The following is a 26,797-nucleotide window of genomic DNA, read 5'->3' on the forward strand; positions in this document are numbered from 1 at the left end:
ATGAATGTTTTCATATATTAAAATAAATACGAAGTCAACCCGTCTGTATAACTTGTGTACATAGACAATAATGTCATTTTAGGTATTTTAAAATTAGTTACAGGTTTATTTTTATGTGCAATAGGTATCGGAGAATAAAGGAATTGAATGCTATTTTTAGTTATGTAATTATTTTTGGAAATAAATCTGAAAGTTTGTAAGAAAATATCTAGACTAGACACATAGATCATATGTATATGTTCATAATATTTTCTGCCGTGGAAGCTATCTGGTATTATGGGTGTGTAATTTGGTTATCATAATTTGGCATAATTGTTTTCCATCGTATTTTCTCGGAAATGTTCGTATTTGTCATGCTAATTCAGTAAACCTCAGTACTTTTTCTACGGAGACTGACTGAAATAGCAAGATACGTTCATAGGTTTCCGTGAAAAAACGATGGAAAATAATTATGCACTCCATCTGTAATGTGCTTTCTTGAACATCGCATTTATTTTAACCTCTAGCCGCCCATACGTTAAACTATGCCAAGCAAAATGAAATTTTATTTTGTCAACACTAAGTTCAAATTAGAATGGAACAGGAGACCTTTTAATAGGTCTCTGGGCGGCTAGAGGTTAAACTCGGGCTAATTTTATTGAGTGGTTGTAATTCATAAGCAATTAGTTTTTCTACTAACCACGTAAACTAGAGCAAAATAAATCGAACAATAACAGTTGCTACACCCATGGATTGGATGGCCAATCTTATTTTTATAAAATAGTAACATGTATCATTGTATTTCAGTAACTGCCTTGACGTATATATTATTATAATACCTACCTATAGTCACCGCGGCGGAATGACACAATAACAGTCTAACGTGTCAACCGTTACCGTTACCGTAACGTAACGTAACGTTGCGTATACCGTTTTGTCAAGAACATATTTATTTTAAGTCATTAATATTGGCTTACAAACAAACAGGGGCCCATTTCTCGAACGATATTAGTCTAACCATGGGGTCCCGGACATTTGGAACGCGTGCGTGGGGCCGAAGCCAACACGTAGAGGCCCCTTGTAATAAGACAATTTACTCTAAATGTAATGTGACACCAACCGGCGACAACAAGGACAAGCCCCGGTTAGTGTAGGACTATTATTGTAAGAAAAAGGTACAAAAAGAAACCGGGCTATTGGGTTGAGTTGCTAGTGGACTAGTAACCGGGCCTATGGAGGAGACTATGGCACCTGCCCTGATCATATGTTAAAAACACAAAAACAAAACCGGGCAAGTGCGAGTCGGACTCGCGCACGAAGGGTTCCGTACCATAATGCAAAAAAAAAAAAAAACAAAAAAAAAACGGTCACCCATCCAAGTACTGACCACTCCTGACGTTGCTTAACTTTGGTCAAAAATCACGTTTGTTGTATGGGAGCCCCATTTAAATCTTTATTTTATTCTGTTTTTAGTATTTGTTGTTATAGCACTTATAGCGGCAACAGAAATACATCATCTGTGAAAATTTCAACTGTCAAGCTATCACGGTTCTTGAGATACAGCCTGGTGACAGACGGACGGACGGACGGACAGCGAAGTCTTAGTAATAGGGTCCCGTTTTACCCTTTGGGTACGGAACCCTAAAAATGGGCCAGGTGGTGACTCGCCAACTCACAATATGGGTCCCCGAAAACGGCTGTAAGCAGCCACTGTGCCAACTCGCGTCTTAGGCATATTTCACTTCCACCCTGCGAGCATATAGCACTAACACCCCATTCTGGACGGCCGGTTAAGGCAAGCCAGAAGCCAGAGGTGAGAGTCCTGCGGCCCCTGCTCAGTGTTCTGCGGCCCCTGCTCAGTGTTTTAGTCTAATATTATTAGTGTTGTCATACCAATTGACAGGGGCCCATTTCTCGAACGATATTTGACTAATATTATTAGTCACCGAACTGTCAAATCGTATGCGTTGCCATGACAACACACTAACAATATTAGACTAATATCGTTCGAGAAATGGGCCCCAGTTCGTGAACTAATAATCTTAGTCTAATATCTTTCGTTTCGTTTTTCTATGTCTATGTCTTTCGAGAAATGGACCCCAGGAATATCCAGTTATTTATACAATATAAATACTTATATAATTTGTTAATAATACTGAATAAATTTAACTCGTTGATTTACTTACATTAGTGCAATTTATTTTTATGCCAGAGCTTATCATAATTCCGTATTCGATTCAGACAAAGTCATATGGCTCCGATATTGAATGTATATCTCTAACATTTATTCTCAAGGAGTTTACACCGCAAGGAATATCGCAACTATATTTACAGTCGCCGTCAGATAAAACCGAAGCGGCCAACGTGCTCAAAACTAAACATGTAATTTAACCTCTTGATGATAAAAACTGGGTTATTCTACAGAAATCTCATTCCCTTGACCGTAACTATAGTTGGTCAAGCAAATATTGTCAGTAGAAAAAGGCGGCAAATTTAAAAAAAGTAGGCGCGAAGGGTTATCGTCCCATAGAAAATTTGAATTTCGCGCCTTTTTCTACTGACAAGATTTGCTTGACCAGCTATATTTGAAAATTCCCAGGAGATGCCGCTTTATTAGCATCTCATTTTTGGGTGAGCTGGTCATTCTACAGAAATCTCATTCCCCTGGCTATAACTATTTGCAAATTCCCGTGATGTGCCGCCTTATTAGCATCTCATTTTTGGGTGACTGTATAACCCGTGCCAAGTTCCATCTACAACCACAATTGCAGAGCGGAATCTCCTGGGAAATTGCAAACAGGTAGAGATTGCTGTAGAATGACCCAGGGGAATGAGATTGCTGTAGAATGACCCAGATTTGTCCAGTTATTTATGAATACATTGGCCTCTTCGATATATCTTATGGCGATTTTATATTTGCAAGGTTCGAAGCTCTATGTATATACTATCCATTAAAAAAAACTACTTTTAGATAGAATCTAACCCTGAATAAAGATTGTATTTTGTAGTGGTGTTTCCATTTTGTTTTATAACTTTTAGGTATTTACTATACATGAACTCTGACATAAATCGGGATAAGGAAATTTTGTACTAGCCACGTAAATATGTTGTATGACACAATGTGATTCTCTGTGATAATATAATTGATATTTATTAAAATTGAGTATTAATTAATTCCCCCACCCCTCACACTGACTACTCTACTAAAAAGCTTCTTAATAATATTGCGAGTCTAATGAGAAATCCTATTAGTAATAAATAGCATATGAGGGTATATACCTACATATTTCTTATACATAATACCGTATCTCCCACTGTGTGAAAGGTGGTTCACCGGCAAAAGAGTGAGCGAGAAAGATACATTTTGACCGCGAGATAATTTTGGCATCGATACGTAATCATTTGATAGCATACGCAGTGCAAGTGTTATTTATAAGCATGAATCTAGTATTAAACTGGATTGGGCATGAGTGGTGGGGATAACTGACAGAACGGGAGTCTTATGTATCTTTCAGTAGGAGTAGCAGTGAAAGCGCTATTATTGTTTGTCCTTGTCACAGTCTCACATTTTATTTGTTCCCCACCTTTTTTTAGTATTGATAATGGTGGGCAACAAATGAATTCGACCAATCACAGTGTCGCATTTGCGTATGTTTTGTCCCTCACGGAGGCACGCGTATACCACTTCTATAGGATGCTACTTCTATGTTTATAAGTCATAATTTCATAGAAGTTTGACGTTTAGAATAACACTTGCACTGCGTGTGCTATTAAATCGTTGCAGACTTTTCTTACTGACGCAATACATGCTTCTAACCCTAGTGAGTATTATATTCTTTGCTTCTAACTTATTTTTTATTCCAAAAAGTATCAATGTAGAGGTAAATTATTCGAGCTTAATTTATTTCAATTTAAGAGCTTTTTAGTGACATATTATGGTTTTTCCTTTTTATGTCGTCATCATTATCGTCAAGTGGATTTTGATAAGAAAATCGGCCATCGGTTTAAATCACCCGATTTTTTTTTAAATTCCGCGCGGAACTCTAACTACATGTCACCATGGCAACGCTACTAGCAAATTTGGTTTTAAAATTTTCGGTAGGTGGCGCTCTATTTCAAGTATGTGCGGCCTGTGCGCCGATCACAAAAGTTCAAAGAAAGAACTGAATTAACCACACTTCCGTCACAGCTTCCGTGCTGGAAGTTCTTTATAGTCAGACCGTAAAAAGTCTGCAGCGATTTTGATAGCTCACGGAGTGCAAGTGTCATTTTAAACGTCAAACTTCTATGAAATGAACACGTATAAATAACACTTACGCTGCGTGGGCTATCAAATCCGCTGCAGACTTTTATTGGTGCGACTATAAAATGTTTTTTTGTACTTTAAAGTGCCAGAAAAATTGGTAAAAATGATTGTTGTAGCTACCAATGTGAGCAAGATGAGGGTAAGAGCTTGCGGAGAACTGACGGCCGAATTTGCAGTTGTCACTGGCCTGAAGCAGGGAGACGCCCTTTCGCCAATGCTGTTCAACTTGGCACTCGAATACGTCGTCCGAAAATTGCTTATGTATGATGGGGGTGTAGAGTTGAACGGCAGACATAAGATCATTGGCTATGCTGATGACCTGGGGCTATTGGCTCAAAACAAAAGGGACCTGGAGGCCATGGCTAGAATTGTGGAGCAGGAAGGGGAGAAGATAGGTCTCAGAATCAACCACCAGAAAACCGAATATCTCCAAATGAAAAGGTACAAGAACACCAGAGTGAAAAGAGAAGACCTAGTAGTCGGAGCAACCACCTACAAAGGTGTAGATCATTTTAGGTACCTTGGTTGCACAGTAACTGATACCAACCGAAGGGAGGAAGAGATAGATATTCGAGTCCAAAACGCCCTAAGATGCTCGGCAGCGCTCCATCGAGTCTTAGTGTCCAAGCTGATCAGTAGACCAACCAAGATTCGAGTCTACAAGGCCGTAATTAGACCAATTTTGATGTATGGGTGTGAAGCTTGGACGCTGACTCAGAAAGAAGAGAGCAAGCTCTTAGTGGCGGAGAGGAAAATCTGGCGGAAGATTCTGGGGCCTATCAGAGAGGAGGATGGAACTTGGAGGCGTAGAAAAAATAGGGAGCTAGAGGAGCTGGTTGCGATGCCTAATATAATTGGCGAGATCAAAGCAACACGACTCCGCTGGCTTGGTCACCTGGAGAGGATGGGAGGATCGTGCTGTGAGAAGAGCGTATGTGGGGCACCCGGGCGGAAAACGTCCGTCTGGGCGTCCCAGATACCGCTGGAGTGACGAAGCCCAAAAAGACCTGTCCGCCCTCGGAATACCCAACTGGCGTGAAGTGGCGCAGAATAGGGCAGAATGGCGCTCTCTTGTGTCAGAGGCCAAGATCCTCTTTGGGTCACTGAGCCAGTGATGTATGTATGTACTAATAATTACAATAGTTTAACTTCCTAATTTTATATTTCAAAATCATTTAATAAAAGTCTGTAATTTTATTCTTTGTCAAGAATTGAGTTGAGACCTGTGTCTTCTAGGCTATTATTATAGTATTCGTGAAATGTTTCAGTCCGAACCTAAATTGAAGGTGCCAGCGAGCAATGGAGCGTAGCATTCTAGGCGTCACAAGGACAGATCGCGTTTGAAACCGAAACACTAGACTGCGCTCAAAAACACGCATTTCTCTGCTGACGTAGGGGAGAAGACCGCCAGGCTAAAGTGGGACTGAGCGGCTACCGCGAAAACCAAAATTCGCAAATTGCGGGGATCTTTCTCATTTACTCCAATGAAGGCGTAATAAGAGTGACAGAGAAAAATCCCCGCAATTCGCGAACTTCGATTTTCGCGGTTATAGCCCTGGATTGGTCACGTCTGCCGCAGGCATCCGGATAGGTGACCTAGTATAGCCACCAAGTGGATGCCGCAAAATAAGCGGACGCGGTAGGCCCAGACAGAGATGGCGTGACGATTTAAACACCTTCATCAAACGCACAACAACGCAGGGACCGCAGGGTTAAAAGCACAACAACGGCAGTTGTGGAGATCAAGGGGAGAGGCCTTTGCCCAGCAGTGGGACACTATAACGAGCATCATAAGTTACAAATAAGTTACAATTAGGATTATTTTCTAAAGAGTTGCGGTTCTACCACAGATGTCAAATCGTGCCTTGCACTCATATATTTTTGAGATCTATTAGAAGGTATTTCAAAATAAAAACAAGCTGAATCAACAAATCGCATATATCAGGGTTCGGCAAACCGCGGCTCACGAGTTGCATACTTGTCTTTGAAGGTACATACAATTAAAACATTTCAGGTGTTGGCCCAAATAATGAAAACTATTACTTCTTATACCATTAGGAACTAATTTGAGTGCATGGCTTCCTGTGATAATATGCTGACTTGCTGAGTAGGGGATCCTGTTTAGCGTCAAAAATAAAAATCGCGTATGAAGTCGATACATATATTATAAAAATAAAACAAATTCCGCCGCAACTGTCTGTATGTTCGGGATAAACTCAAAAACTACTGAACGGATTTTCATTGCGGTTTTCACTTATGAATAGAGAAATAGAGAGATATTGAGGACGGTTTCGGTGTATAATTTGTAAAGGTGTTGTATGAATTGGTCGAGTTGAACTACCCGTGCGAACCCGGGGCGGGTCGCTAGTTAAATATATTGTATCGATGAGCTGGTTTTGCAAAATACCTACTAAAGGTTTATTTATAGGCGCGTTTTTTCCCAGAAATTTTAGTTAGTTTAAAAATGTTTTTTTTGAAATTTCAGATCAATTGCAGTCTACAATATTTACAATTAATAAAATATTATATTGTTGATGTCTGACCTCTTTGTTATTATTTTTTTAATAATTGTTTAAGCTCGTCGCGGCGCAGTGCTCTGTTTCATTCAGCGGACGAATCCAAGCCAAGCGGAGCAGCTGTTTATCGCGTCGTCGCCATTGTTGTTTGCTCTCTCGTTCTCGCGTTCCCTTCCAGTCTCGCTCGATTCTCGTGGCGCGTGGACGTTTGCGTAGCGCCAGGAAATACATCACGGTTTCCTTCTTTGTCCAGAAATTGTAATCTGGAAACGAAGAAGCAAGCTCGTGCTTGCGTACACTTTTGAAAACTTACCGTTGCGTGTGTGAAATAACTGGTGAAATCTGCTGGTGTATCCCGTCGTGTGTGTGCGTTCAGTGATTCCCGCATAGTCGTTCGAGCATGAATAATAAAGAAGCAGCCGGTGATCTCGTCGCGTGGATCTCGGGTGCGAGCTGGTGACAGGAGCGGAGTGCGGGTGTCGTGAGGTCCCTGTGATGAGTCTGCGGTGACGGCTCGCCGCGGAGCGGTTGGATGGCGGCAGTGACCGGCCCCGCGCGGCACTCTCGCGTGTCAATGAGTGTGTCAATGTCGCTGATGCAGGGCGGAACGCCGACCGCGTCGCAGGGCGCCATCCTGGCGGCGGCGGCGCCCTACTACCAGACGCCGGCCATCCCCTCGGATGTTCAGCCCGACCGGCCGATCGGCTACGGCGCCTTCGGTGTCGTATGGTGAGTCACGTCACATCCTACCTTCGTATCTAAATCCTAGAGTCTACTTTGTTAATTCCCGTAACCGAAATGCGCGAGTTCCCTTCCAAACGTGTTAATTTGATTTGCTCTTGAAAAGTTTCGCGTGGTATTTTTTTAGGCTTTCGTTTGTTTTTGTATTAAATTTCGTCAAAAAGAGGCACGCGGGGCTTGTTAATATTTGAATAGGGTACAGTTTAGGAACTTTTGATGAGTTCTATTGTCTGAAAAGTATCATCAGTAGGTAGACACCTAACAGTATAAAATTATATTTTATTAGTGCTATAATTAAAGTACTATGGTGTCTGTGGTTGTGTATATGCAAGGATGAATTAGAATTTTTGTAGATACATACCTACTAATAATATACATACCAGGTTTATATTGTATTTTCCTTAAAAAAAGTAGGCTAGTTACCAACACTTTTTTTTCTTTTCTTTATTTGTTAATCAATAGTGAATATCTTGTACTATTTTTAAGATATACCTACAAACATATAAGCACAACAACACAACTAGGTAATTAATATTATTGCAGTTGGTCCTTTTTCTACATTTTGTGAGAAAATCAAACAATAATAATTATATAGTATTGTACAGGATGGGCCTAAAATTTTTGCACTTTTGTAACATTGACAGAAATAAAACTTCAAGATATTCTTAGTTTCAGTTATCCTTTCTGACAACAATTTGATGTTATTTTTTTTTGATGCGGAAGGATGAAAGTCATGCAACAAGAAAGGTATTACGAATGAATGTGGAGGGAAGTAACGGGAGAGGAAAACCAAGGAAAAGGTGGATGGACTGTGTGAGAGATGATATGAAACAAATACAAGTGATGAGATGACGGGCGAGAGAGAGGCATGGAAGAAAAATACATGCTGCGGCAACCCCAAATGAAGCAAGCGAATGATGATTGTAAATGTATGCATTGGCATAAGATTTATCATTCACATCATTAGAATAGAAAATTAAATACCTGATTGAACTTTTGTGTCAAGATAATAAAATTCTCACATATCGACGCTTATCATGAATAGTGACACAAAACAAAATGAAATGCCATTCGACTTTAAATCTTACCAGTAAAAGATAGAATATTAAACGCAATAGCATTTCATTTTTAGTTGTACCACTGTTCATGATAAGCAACGATATGTTACATGTAAATACTATTTTTTGTATATAGATAATGTAGTGGAATAATTTCACCTTGTTCAAACTACTTGATTTCTTTTAGCACATTTTCACACTGTATAATTTTATTATGGGTATGTGCCCAAAGAACTTTCTTTGGACACATATGCTTATTTTATATCACTCTGATACTGACCCACAGAATTAAGTGCCTTAACTGTACTGTGACTTCTTTTCAATGTCTACAAAATTCATTCCTGGCCTAGTAAATTCAATACCCTAGTGCATCTAATGGCGACCGTAACCAGGGCATCAGAAGGCACCCGACAACAGACAAGCAGCCCATTAGAATATACCATTGACACAGTTAACTGACCATTTGTATACTTTATTGCAACGACATAAGATCTAGTAATAGGCATTGTTGTTGTAGTTGCTCACGGGACCAGCACTCATTGTCGCGCTCACAATAACCCAACGAAAGCGCATACACATTTCAACTCGATTAGTAAATACCTATTGTTGAAATTAACACTGATCGAACGTTGACAAGCTTGCAAGTGTCCACCTAGCCACCATTTAAGATTTATGGTAGGTCATGGTATACTAGTATACTCCGCCTGGTACTCTCTTCCCGTCTTTTCTAGGTCACCTGATTGACACAAGCCTACGTTATCATGCGACAGCGCTATATAATAATATGCGATAGCGTTATATATAGCGGCCATGTTATTGTGACGTAGGCTTGTGTCACTCTGGGAAGAGAAGACCATGTTTTATTAGACTATGGGGTAGGTGGTAGTCGTTAGGGAACAAATCTGTCGAATATCAAGAATGGGGTATCTGAAAGTACAATATCTTGATTTTGGCCATTGCAACTTTAGCCGTGTGAATAGGGGCAACACAATAAACCGATGAAAGCGCTTGTATTAATACCTAAATTATTCCTATTCATAATGTTGAAATTATTAGCACTGACTGATTGAACGTTGACAAGGTTGCAAATATCGTACGTGCGCCAAATCCACTGGGAAACAAAAAAGACAAAAGATGTTGAAGTTCTATAGGTCTTAATTCTTAATGCATTTGTCTTTTGAAAACAGACGAGCACGGTCAGTGGTCATTGTCTTTTCGTCCGCTTTGTTAGCCGGACGAATATTTTATAGGTGGGTACAGCCAGCAGTGTACCACAATTTGCTTTAAACGTACCTATCTACCCATTTTATGATAACTTAACGAAAAGAGATGTGTCTCTGTATAGAACAATTAAACGGTAAAAACAGGTTACAGATAGGTACTTTTGAACGCCGACTGTCGTGATATCTATACATATGTATCGCTATTTTGAAAAGTATTCGAGGGTTGCAGATACTTTTGGCGCGTTGTTTCATACGCTTGATACACTACTATTGATGATGTCTGTATGTACAGTCAAGTGTAAAAATATGGGTGTACAAAACAAATCATCTCAAAAATATGTCCCATAACTCTTATGTCAGTGAATTAAGAACTATGGGACACACCTATTTTTGAGCATGTTGTCTACACCCATATTTTTACACTTGACTGTATACCTAATACCCATATGTGCCTTTATACAAAAAGATCTGCCTTAATTATTCGTCTTGCAACTTGTAATACAATATCTATTCTATGCCTTATTATATGAATAATAATATGGCTCTGAATATTTTGAATACCTATTCCCATTATAAGACCACACAGAGAGAATTCACACCAGATGCGTAAGCAAGCATACCGGTAAGACCCACAGCACTGGTTAAAAAACGTGAAATCGATATGCCATCTATGGATTAAGTACCTACTTAACATTCTTAGTGAAGTTGGGTTCTAGGAAGTACCTGCATACATTCAATTCAATTCAATTCCTAGAAGTACATGTACTTCTGAATGCCACTGTACATACGTCACTAAATTATGTCGTGTCCTTAATGATACAATATGCCTAATAAGGAATAATCCTGTGCTTAATGAACCCCAAATCAACCCAGCTCTGCAAACATGGTCAAACCCTGCAGTCAGGACTGCTGCACTCAGGACTTAAGAATGACAAGAATGATGATGATGTTTGAACTTTTAGGTTGTTTGTTTGTTAGATTCTGTAGAAATTACCTACAACAGCCAATTACATATATCAATCTCGTCTTCATGACGGAATTGTGGGCATTGTTAGCCCGTTGGCCGTTCGCTGTACAAGTTTAAAACGTCTGAACACGAGTCGGTCGTTAAGACGACGTAGGAAAAATCGTGGTCGCGTTTTAACATCTCTTTTATTTCGCTGGGAACAAGCGATCTCGTTTATGACTAAAATGAATGCTTTTCGGTAGAGCGTTGGCGTCACTATCGGACAAAATCGTGGTTTAATATTTTTTGCTCGCTGTTTCGCCACTTCGCATTCCAGGACATAAAAGAGCATATTTACGATCCATCATTTTGAGCTAGTTAATGTTGATCTTCCAAAAATACTAGTTTTGAAAACGTCACGATAATGTAAAAGTTATCGACACGTGTCCAAAACTTACTTTCGTCGCGATAGAAACGTGCACTACGCTTGTAATCTGCAATTGCCTTTGTAAACACGTGGTGTTTGCATCGGGCGTTTACGTGTATTTGATCTAGCGTGAACGACATAAGAGCGGTTTTCAATATTCATGTTTCCCGCAATCGAGTGCACATTGCGCGTACCTAGCGACCGCGGCCGCCTTCAATAGACTCTCCACTTTATTCCTTCACGTTAAGTTTCTATTTTAAACGCCACTACTTCTGTTATCAAGATTAATGCAACGCCTGCGTGTTCACGGCCCATTCGATATTGGACGTTACTGCGTCCCGTTAGAGTTTATCGCGTATAGCGAGAAGTAGTTTGTAGCTGAAGCAGTGCAGCGGGGGGTTGTTAGGTGGGTATGGGTGGGTGCTTTGTGTTGAGTCGTCGTGCGTAGGTAGGGCTCCGATGGCGCTTGGCGCGTCGATTGTGTGTGAACGACCGCGACGAGGGGAGGCGCGCCTGATTATACCGACCGATCGGCCGAGGGCCCTAAACCAGACCCGGAGACCGCGCTCCCGTCCGTTGAATGTAAATTAGGGCTTCTTTTAACATTAACATTTTAGTTATACCTATTCTCTTGTAGTTAATTTATTCGAACACGGCTTTGCATTTGTGTAACGCTACGTCTTACGTAGGCGAACAACGCGCGAACGCGGCGCGGCGCGGCGCGGCGAAATCAATCCTTTGATGCCCATAGAAGTGTCCTACGTAAGCGATCTCGTTGCGAACGCGGTGCGGCGCGATTTGCACGCGAATGTCAGGCGGCGCGGCGCGGCGCGGCGCGGCGGCGGCCGCTTTCGCCGCGCCGCGCCGCGCCGCGTTCGCGCGTTGTTCGTTACGTAAGACGTAGCGTAAGTGTCTCGACAAAAAGAATGGAGGATCGTTTGGGTCGTGCACAATATGGTTCCTCCCTCGTGTTAATCTTCGCTTGTGATGACTAGGTTTCGTTATTTCATGCCAGTGACCGCCGCTGCAGTCGTGTTATGCTGTTGCTGTTACTTACGCAGTCAAGGCCTTAAAGAAACACCAAAGCGTCTAAAGTTAGACCAAGAAAAGTCTGCTGCGATTTTGATAGCCCACGCAGTGCAAGTGTTATTTAAATGTCATAATAAAAAAATAAAAAAATATATAGGACAATTTTACACAGATCAATCAATCAATCGCATATCAATTTTATTCAGATAATTTCATAGAAGTCTGATGTTTAAACTGACACTTGCACTGCGTGGGCTATCAAAATCACTCGATTTTTCTTTGTCTAACTCTACCTAACTTAGTCAAAAATCGTGATAAAATCTGAGGCTACCTACGTTATACAATACTGCTTGGATAAATAAAAAGTGCACTATCCTCCTGAGCCCCCCTTGTTATTATTGCAATTTTGAATTTGGAACCTTCTTATATTCCATTTTAATTCAAAATCCATTTGGATTAAATCCTTTATAGAGGCCTCAGGGACTCAGGAGGTTAAAGATACTACATAGTAGTACTATTACTATACATATAATTCTAAAATTCGATCTAATTCTGAAATACCTCAAAAAATCTATAAAAACATGAATTACTCAGGGTCTGCCGGCGTTTGGGAATCGATCATCCCGCCTGCGTAGGTGTTATTGATTGAACTAAAGCAGCTAATGCTCCCGGCGCGAACAAAACCTAAAGCTGCTTTGAATGTACAAAAAGGTCAGGACGGGTTTTAAAATGTCGCTTTTGAGGGCAGCCGTGCGTAACCAAACGAAGATCGGTGACGTTTTAGCTTATCTATCAGATCGATTCTCCGTGGCTTATGGGATTTAGAATGAAATTAACTACATGCCTGTGGTGAATCTGGTGATTCAATATATAAAGGCGCCGCATTTGGCAGAATTTTGACGTAAACGTGACTTACAGATATTTTTTTGTCATTCTCATTATTCGTTCATTGATTTGAAGTTAGGTTTTAGTCAGTCTCTTTTTTTTATATTGTTAAATATTTGATATGAAAACGTATACATTAAATAAAAATGAAACTTGATGAAATAGCAAAATTTTGTTTTCAAAATTTTAGAGCCACGTCTTAAGTCAACATTTTGCATCAAAAATATCGCTTGCCAAAAGGACCAACTCTGCAAAAGTCCATGATCATCATTTACTTAAATCGCATTTTTTTGGCGTGATCAACGCCACTAGGTATTTGAAAAATCAACTTTTACGCTATTAATAAATCTGTGACCTGCGTTAATTTTATTGTGGTGCTTCAGAAGATCTAGATCTATATTTGAACCACAAAGCGGAACGTCATCGCGATAGTTGCAATAGTTGCTAGAAAGGGTACCTGTAAAAGAGGACATACATATTAAAAAAACAATGCTAATGTAATATTGGAAATTGTAACAGTACAGAGAAGTTGACCTCATCATAGGTCTCAGAATAGGGCTCCGTCTGTTAGTTATGTTTTGCCCAAATCCCATAACAAATAATACCTTCTTGCCAACTTTAAACTTGCAGAAATTGGACTCCAACAAAACTTTCCAGTTACAAATAGCCGGTCACCCACAACCGCCCGATCAATCAGCCCTCGCGGTAATTAATTTAGTTAGTAGATACCTAGTGTTCGGGCGGCATTTCGATTTAAAAAATATGTTCTTGATCGGATGTGATATTACTCTCATTATATAAGCTCAATAAATACGTGCGAGATGCATCTAATCGATAACAGATTTTGAAAATCTGAACGCGGCTCCGGAACTTCTGTTTGATCCGGGCACCGCGCGTACGAGATGATGGGGCCCTAATGAGATTAGCTAGGATTTTATTATGGAGCTCGCTAATGCAGTGCAAATGCAGAGTAACTGACGTACGAAAGCGACGTTGCCTGTAGAATATGTTCCAATTGTCTAACTTCATTTAGTTAGTAAATGAATACCTACTAGCGGGACGGGAGGGGTTTGATCCGGGTCCGCAGGAGATGATGGGGCGTGATGAGATTAGCAAGTAGGGCTTCTATCATGGATCACGCATTTTGTTTTATATAGTCATGCATATTGGTTCCTGGTCCTCACCCTTTCGAAAGCGACGTTGCCTGCATAATATGTCAGAAGGCTCTAAATTAATATAGCTTTTAGATATTTAATGCTTGTCGGGAAACGTTTGATGTGCGCGCGAACGTGTAATAATGATGAGATTAACCAAGAGGAAAGTGCTATTCAGAATTTTATTATTGAGTATCCCTCGATAAGCCGAAATCCTCGTTACCCTAAAAAACCTCTCAAGTCGAAACTCCATAAGAGCCGTTAACACGGATTTTCAGTACTTCCTTTAAGATTTGTGTTTTGGAGGTATAAAAAAGATATATCTTAGTCCTTTTAAATATAAGTCTGTTCGTCGGATGAAACTACAAGCTTAGGTAGCAGAAGGGCATACCAAACGTGTCACGGTTATGGAAGGGACCGAATGTTGTTTTTTTTTTCTTTACGATAAGCCGCCGTTTAAAAATAAACTGACAGGAATCGGATGCTATAGACACACTTTCAAGGCAGCGAGGAATCTAATGGCTTATAGCGTTAACTTTCTGGAACCATTGGCCGCTGACACTGACAGTACATGACAGAAGACTTTGCCAGCATGATAAGGTCCTCATGAAGTTTTATCGACGATTAACTCAGATTAGCTGTCAGCAGAACCGTTAACTACATCAGAGCAGTGTAAGGGCCAGTTGCAACAACCATAATCTACGGACTGATAAACTAAAACTAAAACCTGTGACTAAAACAAAACGGACAGACAGACAGACATAGAGGCGCACGAGTGATCCTAAAACGTATAAGGGTTCCGTTGTTTCCTTTTCAGGTACGGGACCCTCATAAAATTAAGCGAACTGATCCTAAGGCACTGGTCCCACCACCGCGAGCTAGTAAGCTATGAGCTATCGGCTATAAACACGAACAAAAGATAAGCACTCCCGTGTAAATAAAAGAGACACGGCGATATTTATAGTTACTCGCCCAGCGGTGAGCTATAAATATCGCCGTGTCTCTTTTATTTACACGGGAGTGCTTATCTTTTGTTCGTGTTTATAGCCGATAGCTCATAGCTTACTAGCTCGCGGTGGGACCAGTGCCTAAGAAGGCAACTCGTTGCCTTTCTACTTATAGAAACCCTTTGCAAAACATAGGGCTTCGCAATTTGTCCAAATGAGATGTGGCCTATTTCGGCAGTAATTTAGTTCCGTATTGAGAAAGGCACTATAGGCTGGGACATACCTACCGTTTAATCCTACACAAGAGCCGTTAAGACGATCGGTCTACTGACAAGATTAAAGGACTCGCAGACCTACCTACAAGATGAACAAGCTAAGTTTGTCCGAGTTAAGTTTAAGAATCACCCGTTAATATGTAAGAACTATTTGCTATATGGTGTTCTGTTCTGTAACTATTTAGGTACACATATTGAAACATATGAGATATGATTCAACATTATTACTTGTATCAAGCGTAGTTTTTTGGACAACTTAAAATTTAAGAATCCGGTTTCCTATAGATTTTTTGCAGAAAATATTTGCTTCAATAAGTGCTCTGATAATTTAGACTAATATCACAAAAGAGATAGGTACAGAAATCAATCAACATACAAAGCGCGCTCGAGCAACGCACACATAGACACCGCTCACGGACACGATATCTCGGACCAGTTGGGACCAGTGCGAGCGCGAGTGCCATCCGCTTGAGACACGCGTCTGTGAACTTTTTTGTGCAATAATGGAGAAACAAAACAAAAAGTTATTATAACTGTACAGTGGACGGTTGTTTAAATTCAACATTAACCGGTGAATTGTCGTTTTTTAAGCTACCAGTGGTTTCAGAGAGAATGCGTATGCGAATTTATTACATTGTACATGATAATGCGAATTTATTACAGTTTAAAATATAATAATCGTGCATTTCGCCAATCTCGAAATCATCGCAAGATATTTTCTGTGGCAAATTTGTAATATAACAATGACATTAAAATGAAAATACCTATTTGAGTTATTAATGTTATTATTAATTTATATTTCCATTCTTCCCGTTTCATCCTCAACAACTAGATACGAGATACGATACGATGGATACGAGTGCCACTACCACGATAGTTTTTTGTGCATAAGTCATAGTTCGCAACAATCGCAACCCTAGAGCGACCGCCGAGCGTAGGTATGAAAAGTAAAGTACATACATGTGATTGACTTCTGTACTTATCTGTTTTGTGCTAATATGGTGTTTGTAGACGATTTATAAGTGCTTGCTCCTAGGCCTACCTGAATAAAGAATAGTTAGACTTGACTTGATCTTAAATCTCCCCTGTAGAAGATTTTCTCTTTACAACTAGGTACATGTTATACTGATTTATACGCAAATATTTCGTTGCTATTTGAAAAAAGTGTCGTTGCTTTTACATAGCATACGCGCGATAGAGAAGCAGACAACGAAATTTCGATTTTCGACATTCACGCTAAACCCTCTGGTTTCAAATAATGTCCATTCTTATAAATATAAATTCTCTTAACCGTATACATCAGCAAATCAGTGGACAATAACAATGAAACAGGACTTCATTGTATTTACTAAATAATAGACTGTATTTTACTGAATAATACACGGATTTGTTGCCTATTCACCGACTATAAGGTACGAATCTAAGGGACGGCCTTTTCCCTTACCTGTTTGCTAACTGTACTGTCACAGGTAGAATTCATCTCTACCTGTGAAGCTTTGGGTTTCCGCTTAAGCAATTTCATTTATTTCGTTTGTTATCAAAAACATACCTCACTGTCAGTTTTACTAATAGATAATAATACTTGCGTTTTTAGTAGCCTAGGTATATAGAAGCTCAGTTTAGCTTATATCGTAGGTAATTTAAAAGATATATCGCCTGTACCGAGTAGGAATAACAGTCCAATTCGAACGTATGTACACTGACGTCAGAATGCTATCTAAATGATGTCATTTAATTATCGTGCATTTCGGTCATACTTGTCCGTACCTGTATCATTGCGAGCGAGATGCACGACAACTAAATGACATATCATTTAAATATCATTCTGATGTCAAATTACGTTCGAATTGGCCTGTTATACCGGCTCAATTTTATCTTAAGCGTGCATTTTGTGATAACTTTATACCTAGCTAGGTAAGTCAGATAGTTCCGTAGATCTTGTTAAATAGTTACCGGATTAATAATGTCATTTTTAATAACTAAACTTCCGTGAGACTCGGACATTAATTACAATAAAATGTGTCGCTCAGTTTTTTTTAGTCACAAGTTGCTCGATGTGTTTCGCTCCATAACGAAACGAGGAGCTTCAATTGCGAGATGACATATCGCGCAAAAAAAACATGAGTGACCCGTCTTATTTATTATAATATGTATACCTAATAATGTAATTTGTTAAGTATAGAATTTATTGCGTATTCTGTTGTTTAAGACGATAACGCGCTTATCACTTTTTCCGACAACGCCCACGCCACGGTGGCCTAGGTCATGACACAGACAGCTCGATAGATCTGTACGCAAATTCGTTACGGCGACATAATTTTTTGCGCTTCTTTCTCCTTGCGTTTCACTCGGCACGCTCAGAATCACGACTGGGTTGTAAACGATTTTACATCGCGTCGCGACTGTCGGTCACATTTATCTCTGAGTGATAGTACATTTATTAGTTCTTATAAGTTTTAACATGACGTCTGTTAGGAGGCCGATTTATTTTTTAAAGGTGAGTGTGAAGCGTTGGATGTTGCCGAGAAAGAATATACACTATTTATGAAACACGTATCCGTTTTAAAATTATATTCCTTTGAACACTAGCTGGGTGGGCTTGGTTCATTCATGTGACGTAAAGGGGAGAGCTACGTTGAACAGTTTGGAAGATACGAGTACATGTTCAATACGACAACGATTAAAGTTTAAAATTATTTAACCGTCACACATTTAATTGAAGTTTAATATTGCGTGTAGTGTTTAATAAAAATTTCGTGGCGGTCAAAACAATAAATAACTTCCAAAAATACTATATATTTACTACACTATTAAACACTGTTTTCTTTTTAATTTTTTCTTTATTTAAAACCATAAACATAACATTTCAAACTAACACTGTTAATTTGGAAGAAGTCCTATAAAGGGAAAAAGGTTCGTATTTTTACTTGCCTTTCCCTTTTGTCAATTTTATTGACTGTGTTACCTATACAGAGTTTACCTCCTTTACCTATTTTAGGTTCTTATCCATATAAAATTTTTGAAGATGTGATTTCAATATAAGGCTTAAACTAAATCCATCGATTAATTTAGTGACTGTGTTATGCTGTATTCACTGTGTTATGTTTGAGGGTGGTATTCCACCTGTCCAATGCCATTGCCTCTCACTCTCGCATTAAAGCAAAATTTGAGACGCAATGATACAGACTACCATTAGTACTTTAGGTCTAGCCGACACATAATACGCCCTCTTCTAATTAAAGATTTTGAAGGTGAGACTTGAATAGGAGGCTTAAATTAAATCCATCGAGCACACTGCTAGCCACATATAAATAGCCATTGGCATTAAGTACAAAGTCTTTGACTAACTTTCATTCAAATTGCCTTGATTGTTTACTAGCCACGTAGTATTAGGTCAAAACTATAAGGTCGAACTTCACCCACAATAACAGTGGCGCCAAATTAAACATTGATTTAATTGCAACTACGATTCAGCAGTTATAACGTCGCAGGACTTACAATCAGAGTTGGGCAAAATGTAATCGATTGACGATTAACGATTAAAATTAACCGACTTAATCGCGAGCAACGATTAAAAGTGACGATTAATTAATTTTAGTCGAAAAGCTCCGACTAATATTGTCACGATTAAATTAATCGTCGACTAATTACCGGCGATTAATTTTTTTAATCGATTAATTAGTTCGATTAATTTTCTCTCGATTAATTTTAGCAATACATATGGTCTTTTTAACCGACTTAAAAAAAAAGGACGAGGTGCCTAATTCGTCTGAAACATTTATAAATAATATAAGTAACAGACGAATTTTTATGTATGTTCACTTGGAGACTATTAATTTCGACCGTCTTCGATAGGATAGTATCCGTTCGATGTAAGTAGTAAGTAATTACTGCATTGACAAGTTGAAACCTTATAGAAAACAACTGATAAGAGGTAAGTAATGTGTTTGCTCTTTCATACACATACGTCGTTCTCTTTCTAATTTTTATACCTGCGCTACAAGCCCTAAACCCTTACCTAGAGATGCCGCGCTAAGTTATCCGCATTATTATAGTAACCAATGTAACCATCTTATACTACTGAAGCACATTTATAACACTGGAATGGTTTTTAATGTGTACGCAAGAAGTTTTGATTTTTAGTTACATACAAAAATGACCACCAGTGTCCTGTCTACTTTCAATCGAGAGTTAATCGAGAAATTTAATCGATTAATATTAAGATTAATTCAATTTCAATCGTATGTTAGGTCGACTAAATTAATCGCGATTAAATTAATCGCCGATTAATTTTGACGATTAACTTTTTTAATCGATTGATTAGTCGATTAAAAAGTTAATCGATTAATGCCCATCTCTGCTTACAATGTAACGAATTATATATTATTATGTACTAACAGTAACATTATTTACCCCTGTTGAGACTGAGGCGATATAGCGGCCATAAATATGCGTGTGTGTGTGTGTGTGTGTGTGTGTCTGTGTGTGTGTGTGTGTGTGTGTGTGTGTGTGTGTGTGTGTGTCTGTGTATGACATTTGCACGTAATTTTATAACTGACAGCCCGGATAAGAGTTAACTGACCATTGGTAAAGTAAGGACGCTAAACGCGAAGAGTTTCGTACATTAACGCGCCTGTTCCTATCTCATTCGCACACGCATAATCATATTGCTGTCCCGCCCATGATGGCGGCGGTGGTCAAGGTCAATGTGTGTGAGACTGCTATACACGGTGGCCAAAAAATAAGTGCATTCCCGTTGCCAGGGAGGTTTTGCAAGGATACTGAGCAACTTTTAACCAACCAACCCTGATATTGCGAAAAATAATTTACCCTCCCATAGAAAATGGATTCCTCCCATAGAGAATTCGCTATTTCGTGGTTGGTCCCATAGTAAAAGTTCCTCAGTATAATCCCAAAACTTCCCTGGCAACGGGAATGCCCTTATTTTTTGGCTACCCTGTATAATTATGCGCATGCGATAGAGATAGGAACAGGCGGGTCAATGCAAAAAATTCTTCGTGATTAGCATACTTAATTTAGACCTTATGACGATGTGATAAGATTTAAAACAGTGTGCACGATAGTATTTCACACCACGGCGTCTAGTCCGGCCTACTTTTACGTGAGGACTAGATATAAAACTAATAGGTTCTCTTATCTCGATTGTAGCTTATCAAGTTGATTAACGCTATCGTTTCATGGTAAAGCAGTGCGATGACTTTATTCTGTATATGTATTTATGGGGATGTATTCACTCACAATTCCTTGTGGATCTCTCTGTGTAAAAATAATCTTAGGACTGCTGACTAAAGGCTTCATCACACAGGTTTTATATGTAAAACGCTCACGCCCCGCCCGGAAAACGGCCTGTGTGGCCGAACCTTAACGCCATTATCGCCGCCCTAATATAAAAACCGACCGTTCGTGCCTACCTAAAGGGTAAAAACGATACCCTATTACTAAGACTCCACTGTCCGTCTGTCTGTCCGTTCATCGTCTGTCTGTCTGTCTGTCACGAGGTTGTATCTCATGAACCGTGATAGCTGGCCAGTTGAAATTTTCACAGATGATTGTATTAACAACACGTTGCCGCTATTAACAACAAATACTAAAAATAGAATAATATTAATATGTATTTAAGTGGGGCTCCCATACAACAAACGAGACTACGTACTGCGAATTTTTTTTTTAATTTATTCAATAATCCATAAAAAATACATTGTTATTATACTAATTATCGCACTTATCTGCCAAACTGCAGAACAAACGATTCAAACGATTTGCTTCTTAATCAAAAATCAACGTAAGATATTGCGAATATGTTACTTGTTTCTTAAGTTATCTCCTACATAAACTAACTGTAGACATTTTAATCGGTAAGTAGGTATCTAGTTTCAAGTCTATTAGGAGTAAATTACTTCTCCTTTTTGCAACACGCCCTAAGTATTGGTAGCGTGGGAAAGGGCGAGCGATAACCTTATCTTTAACATTATCTCTGTTAAATGTAAAGGATCTGTAGGCCGAGGTGCTCAAAAATATCTGAACACGCACTCTAACGCCTTGACAATAGGGGCGTGTTCAGATATTTGTGGCCACCTTGGCTGCTCCGATATATCTGATGGCGACTGTACACGTTTACCATCTTGTCTCTCGACCTCTCTTACAGTGTGATTTAAATTTAATAGAATCTTCAGCTGTCATCTATATATATAAATGCAAGTGTCCTGACTGACTGACTGACTGACTGATTCATCAACGCAGAGCCGAAACTACAAAAGCCAGAAAGTTGAAATTTGCACACCAGATTGCATTTATAAAGTGTACAAGAGATAAGAAGCGATTTTGAGAAATTCAACCCCTAAGGGGGTTAAAAAGGGGATGAAAGTTTGTATGGGGTTAAAGTTTTCTTTTAAGCTAGGAATTTGAAACTTCGTAAAAAGATATATTATTAAAATACAAGCAAACTAATTTCAGCGTTTTTGAAAATTCATCCCCTAAGGTGGTGAAAAAGGGGTTGAAAGTTTGTATGGATATCAAAAAAAATTTCAAGTGGTGGACTTGAATCTTTGTATTTAGGGATATTATTAGAAGACAGGAAAAGTAATTTCAGCGTTTTGTAAAATTCATCCCCTAACAAGGGTAAAAAGGGGTTGAAAATTTTAATCCATTACAAATGCTTTGAAACTTCGTAGAAAGGCATAATAGCCGATTACAAAAAAAAGTGATTGCAACGTTTTTGGAAATTCAACCCCTAAGGTGGTGAAAAAGGGGTTGAAAGTTTGTATGGGTATCAAAAAAATTTTCGAGCGCGGAACTTGAATCTTTGTATTTGGGGATATTATTAGAAGACAATAAAAGTGATTTCAGCGTTTTGTAAAATTCATCCCCTAACAGGGTTAAAAAGGGATGAAAGTTTGTATGGGGTTAAAGTTTTCTTTTGAGCTACGAATTTGAAACTTCGTTAAAAGATATATTATTAAAATACAAGAAAACTAATTTTAGCGTTTTTGAAAATTCAACCCCTAAGGTGGTGAAATAGGGGTTGAAAGTTTGTATGGACATCAAACATTTTTTCAAGTGTGGGACTTGAACCTTTGTATTTAGGGATATTATTAGAAGACAGGAAAAGTAATTTCAGCGTTTTGTAAAATTCATCCCCTAACAGGGCAAAAAAGGGGTTGAAATTTTGAATCCATTACAAATGGTTTTGAAACTTCTTAGAAAGGCATAATAGCCGATTACAAAAAAAAAGTGATTGCAACGTTTTTGGAATTTCAACCCCTAAGGGGGTTAAAAAGGGGATGGAAGTTCGTCTGCGGGTGCAAATTTTATTTTAAGCAAGGAACTTGAAACTTTGTAAAAACGTTTTAAATTAAAATACAAGAAAACTCATTTCAGCGTTTTTGAAAATTCATCCCATATGGTGGTGAAAACGGGGTTGAAAGTTTATATGAATATCATACATTTTTTCGAGCGCGGAACTTGAATCTTTGTATAAGGGCATAGGTACCTAATTATGAGAATACAAGAAAAGTAATTTCAGCAACCAACATCAAAATCCAATTGACTTGAAACTTCATACAACATGCTAAAAAAGAAAAGTACTTAATTTCAACATTGCTTGGATATGAAAATTATATGTACTAAAGATGTAAAATGTTGAAGATAAGATTCCACGCGGACGAAGTCGCGGGCAACAGCTAGTTTAACATAATTGAATTATCTTACTGCCTGGCACAGACCTTATCGCCATTTAGCCTTATTGAGTAAATGAGAGGCAATGTATGTTCCATAAAATTTGATTCCCACCAACGTCAAAGATATGTTTACATTTTTTGCCTTATTACAAAGAAGTAAGGTGCATAGGTGTAAACATATCTTTGACGTCGACTGTACAAGAACAAAAGATTTCTTACATGTTGTATAAAAAGTCTGCCAGAATTTCTACATCGGTTTAATTTTATTACTTTAATAAAGAAATCCAATACCAACACAAGAACTCTGACAATTTTTATATTTTTAAGACCGATTATTATTTAGAATAATGATTAACATTGAAAGAATAATTATGTTATGGTTGCTTTGGATGTACATATTTCACCTAATCCATGAATCAACCGAACATTTTAGTATTGCAGCTAGTAAAATATGAATGTCATTTCACTACATAACTACCGACGAAAATCTCAAATATTCAGCTTCCGTCTGTACTTAATTTCAACTAAAATTCGCTTACCGTTCTGTTATTGTTCAAAATGAGCGTCCCAATTCATTATGAATGCATTACAAACACACAGAATTGCAGAAATTTACGAGCGTATAAATAATTCCAATTCTTGAATACTTGACGCGTCCTCTTTGATCCGCCACACCGGTCTAACAGCAACACGTGACAAAAGTGACCACTGGTAGGTCTTATCTCGTTGTATTAAGGCTTCAAAATGATCAGTCAATTGGGTCAACGATGGTACACACCACAACGTTGACAGAAGGCCAGTGCGTGTTTGCATACCGTGTTTAGGTTTGTTTTAGTAATCTGCACTCGGTGGCGGTTGTACGGGCCGATAACGGGCGTTCGGACGGTTTTAACAGCTCTATACAATTTATTGACATTTCGATTGAAACCAATTTAAGCGTCTGAAAATTGTATGTCGTTAGATTTACGAGTAGTACTGGAAGCGGCAAAATGCGGGTATCGGCTTTGATTGCTGGCGATGTATTTATAACTAGGTACACCTTATAAAACAAGTCCCTCGTCGCGTCTGTATGTCTGTAGGTTCGCGATAAACTCAGAAACTACTAAACAGATTTTCAAGCGGTTTTCGCCTATCAATAGCCGACACAAGACTGCCGAATCCGACACAAGAGCAGCCGACACAACGGAGCCACGCCGTTTTGTCGTCTAAATAGTGTTTAGTTTTAAGTTTATAAAATACATATGTATGTTAGTCTGTAAGGTATTTGTAATATGGGCCTTGTTGCCTGAATTAAATATCTAAATAAATAAAATAAATAATAGAGTGATAGTTGCGGAAATTTTAGGTGTAAAATTTGAATATTATTATGTTTGAAAATGTTCTTTTAGAAATTGTATCCAACGAAAGTTCTGTGATTGATTAATTACACTTTGTATTGTTTATCAACATGATCAATTATACAACTGCCTCGCTGCATTTAATTTCGTGTAAACAAACGGTTTAACTGTTAATCCCTTTAATCCCTTGGCAGATGAGATGACACCCAGCCCTGGTCTCTGTTTATCTGCCTCGAAATTAATTCGCAATTTAATTTATTCCGTTGCATGATTTACTGCCCTGAAAATAAACGAAATAGCTAGCATGCGTCTCTTATTGAAATACTATCAATAGATTTAATCATAAGAGATCAGTGGCGAAGCGTTAATATAATTTGCCTTATATACCCAATTTACAGAAAGTTGAGCGTTTTTCCTAAATCTTATGAATAGTTATTAAGAAAGACTCGCCTGAGAATGTTTTGAGCGGTGCCATTGTAGAGACGAATGTATATCTTAAGTTAACCGAACACGCTTTTGACCATATGAAATGTGAGAAATAAGATAAAATAAAACACGCGCTCCAGCCCAGCGTCAAAATGTCCCTGATTAGCGTCACTCAGCAGTAAACTATGAAACTCCCCATACATTAAAATTTTAAAATTATGCGACCGCTGGTGGCAGACGGTTTGGTGCAACCGCCCCTGGTTTTACAAGTTTTGACATCGCGTAAAATATCGATACATGTATACATACACGTACATATCGAATACAATAAGTTCGTCGATTACTCAATTGCGCTCGTGAATTTCCCGGAACCTAGAGCGCACAACACAGAATAAAATTGGTAAAGAATAACATCTTAGAAAAGCAATTTCATCCTTGTAACTATATTTGCATGCAGCAGCATGCTCTATTAGAACTATTTATATGCTAATGCAAAACACGTCGACTAATATCTGGGGTGACGGAAACTGACGATTTTATCCAGTATATGTTAACAGAAATTGGCTTACTGCGTAATGATTAATGATCTGAGGGAGATTTTAAAAATGATGTCCATCAGAGCAGTCCGTCCGTCCATCTTATGATGGCTATATTACAGAAAATTTAAGTAAAACAAGCAAGTCATGAGTTTTGCTATACCGATATCAAATACTAAGTGATAGAAGAAAGTAAAGCGGAATACATATTTGTGACGGCTGAAATATGGAAAGACCTTGTGACAAATACATAGCGTCCCCGTGTTTGGAGATCTAATATGTACATTATTTACCAGTAGGCGTCAGAATATGTTCACCAAGCTGTAGTGCTTTAACAGACAACTCCCACACACTTATTATTGTTCTAATGCGAATGGCTACATACACTCTAAAAAAAATTTGGTTGGCCCTATCAATATCTTGATGGCCGTAATCAAGCATCTTGATTCCATACGAGCCTAACAAGAACTTAAACACATCAAACAAGGTAATTCTGATTGCTATTACTATTGCTAGGTAACTGAACCAATTAAGATCTTGTTCAATATTTACACGAAAAATAATTATGCTGACTAATTGATCCTAGTAAGATCAACTAAGGGCTTGATAATGAAAACAAACAAGTTAGTTTAACTAAGATGTAAATCAATGTTAACATGAAGAATTACTGTATTGACTATTTGACCCAAATAAGTTCAACTAAGAACATGATTACACCGGCTTATGGCGTATTAGCCTGAACTAAGATATTGGTCAATTTGAATCTTAATTGTTTAATCATTTCAACTAAGATGTAAATCAATGTTAACATGAAGAATTACTGTATTAACTATTTGACCTAAATAAGTTCAACTAAGAACATGATTACATCGACTTATGCATCTTATTAGCCTGAACTAAGATATTGTTCAATTTGAATTTTAATTGTTTAATCATTTCAACTATGAAGCTTGTTTAGTACAATACCATTCTTGTTCAATTGTACTATGACTTACTTTGTCGCATTTACTAAAACATTTCTTTCAGATTGTAATAGGGGAGGGTGAGCTCTGGGTAAGTGGTCCAGAACCCCCAAGATCTACCTACTTAAAAATTCAAAAATGCTTACGGCTAACTACGAGCATAGATAGGGTCGTGGTTTCTGCCACTATGGAGTGAGAATAGATATCCAAATATTTAAAGTAGGACGCCAGGATACTATACTCATCAAACGTATGACATATCCAAATGAAAATACAAATTTATTTACTAAATACTTTTATTCACTTTACATCACAATAAGACCTGCTGCGGCCTCGAGACTTAACATTTAAAT

The 26,797-nt window shown here is 38.4% G+C and overlaps 1 protein-coding gene across 2 annotated transcripts in view; it reads left to right on the forward strand.

Moving 5' to 3' along the window:
- Positions 1 to 6,893: 6,893 nt before the first annotated feature.
- LOC134665420 (serine/threonine-protein kinase NLK) overlaps positions 6,894 to 26,797 on the forward strand; it is a 195,407-nt gene continuing 175,503 nt past the window's right edge. The window contains exon 1 of one of the 2 annotated variants that reach the window (XM_063522383.1): positions 6,894 to 7,530. In XM_063522383.1, coding sequence (XP_063378453.1) covers positions 7,334 to 7,530 — 197 coding nt within the window. In that variant the 5' untranslated portion in view covers positions 6,894 to 7,333. The remainder of the gene's footprint in view (positions 7,531 to 26,797) is intronic. The other variant, XR_010098371.1, reaches the window with a different exon arrangement.

The sequence above is a fragment of the Cydia fagiglandana genome, chromosome 6, assembly GCF_963556715.1.
Source record: "Cydia fagiglandana chromosome 6, ilCydFagi1.1, whole genome shotgun sequence".
NCBI classification, from domain to species: Eukaryota; Metazoa; Arthropoda; class Insecta; order Lepidoptera; family Tortricidae; genus Cydia; species Cydia fagiglandana.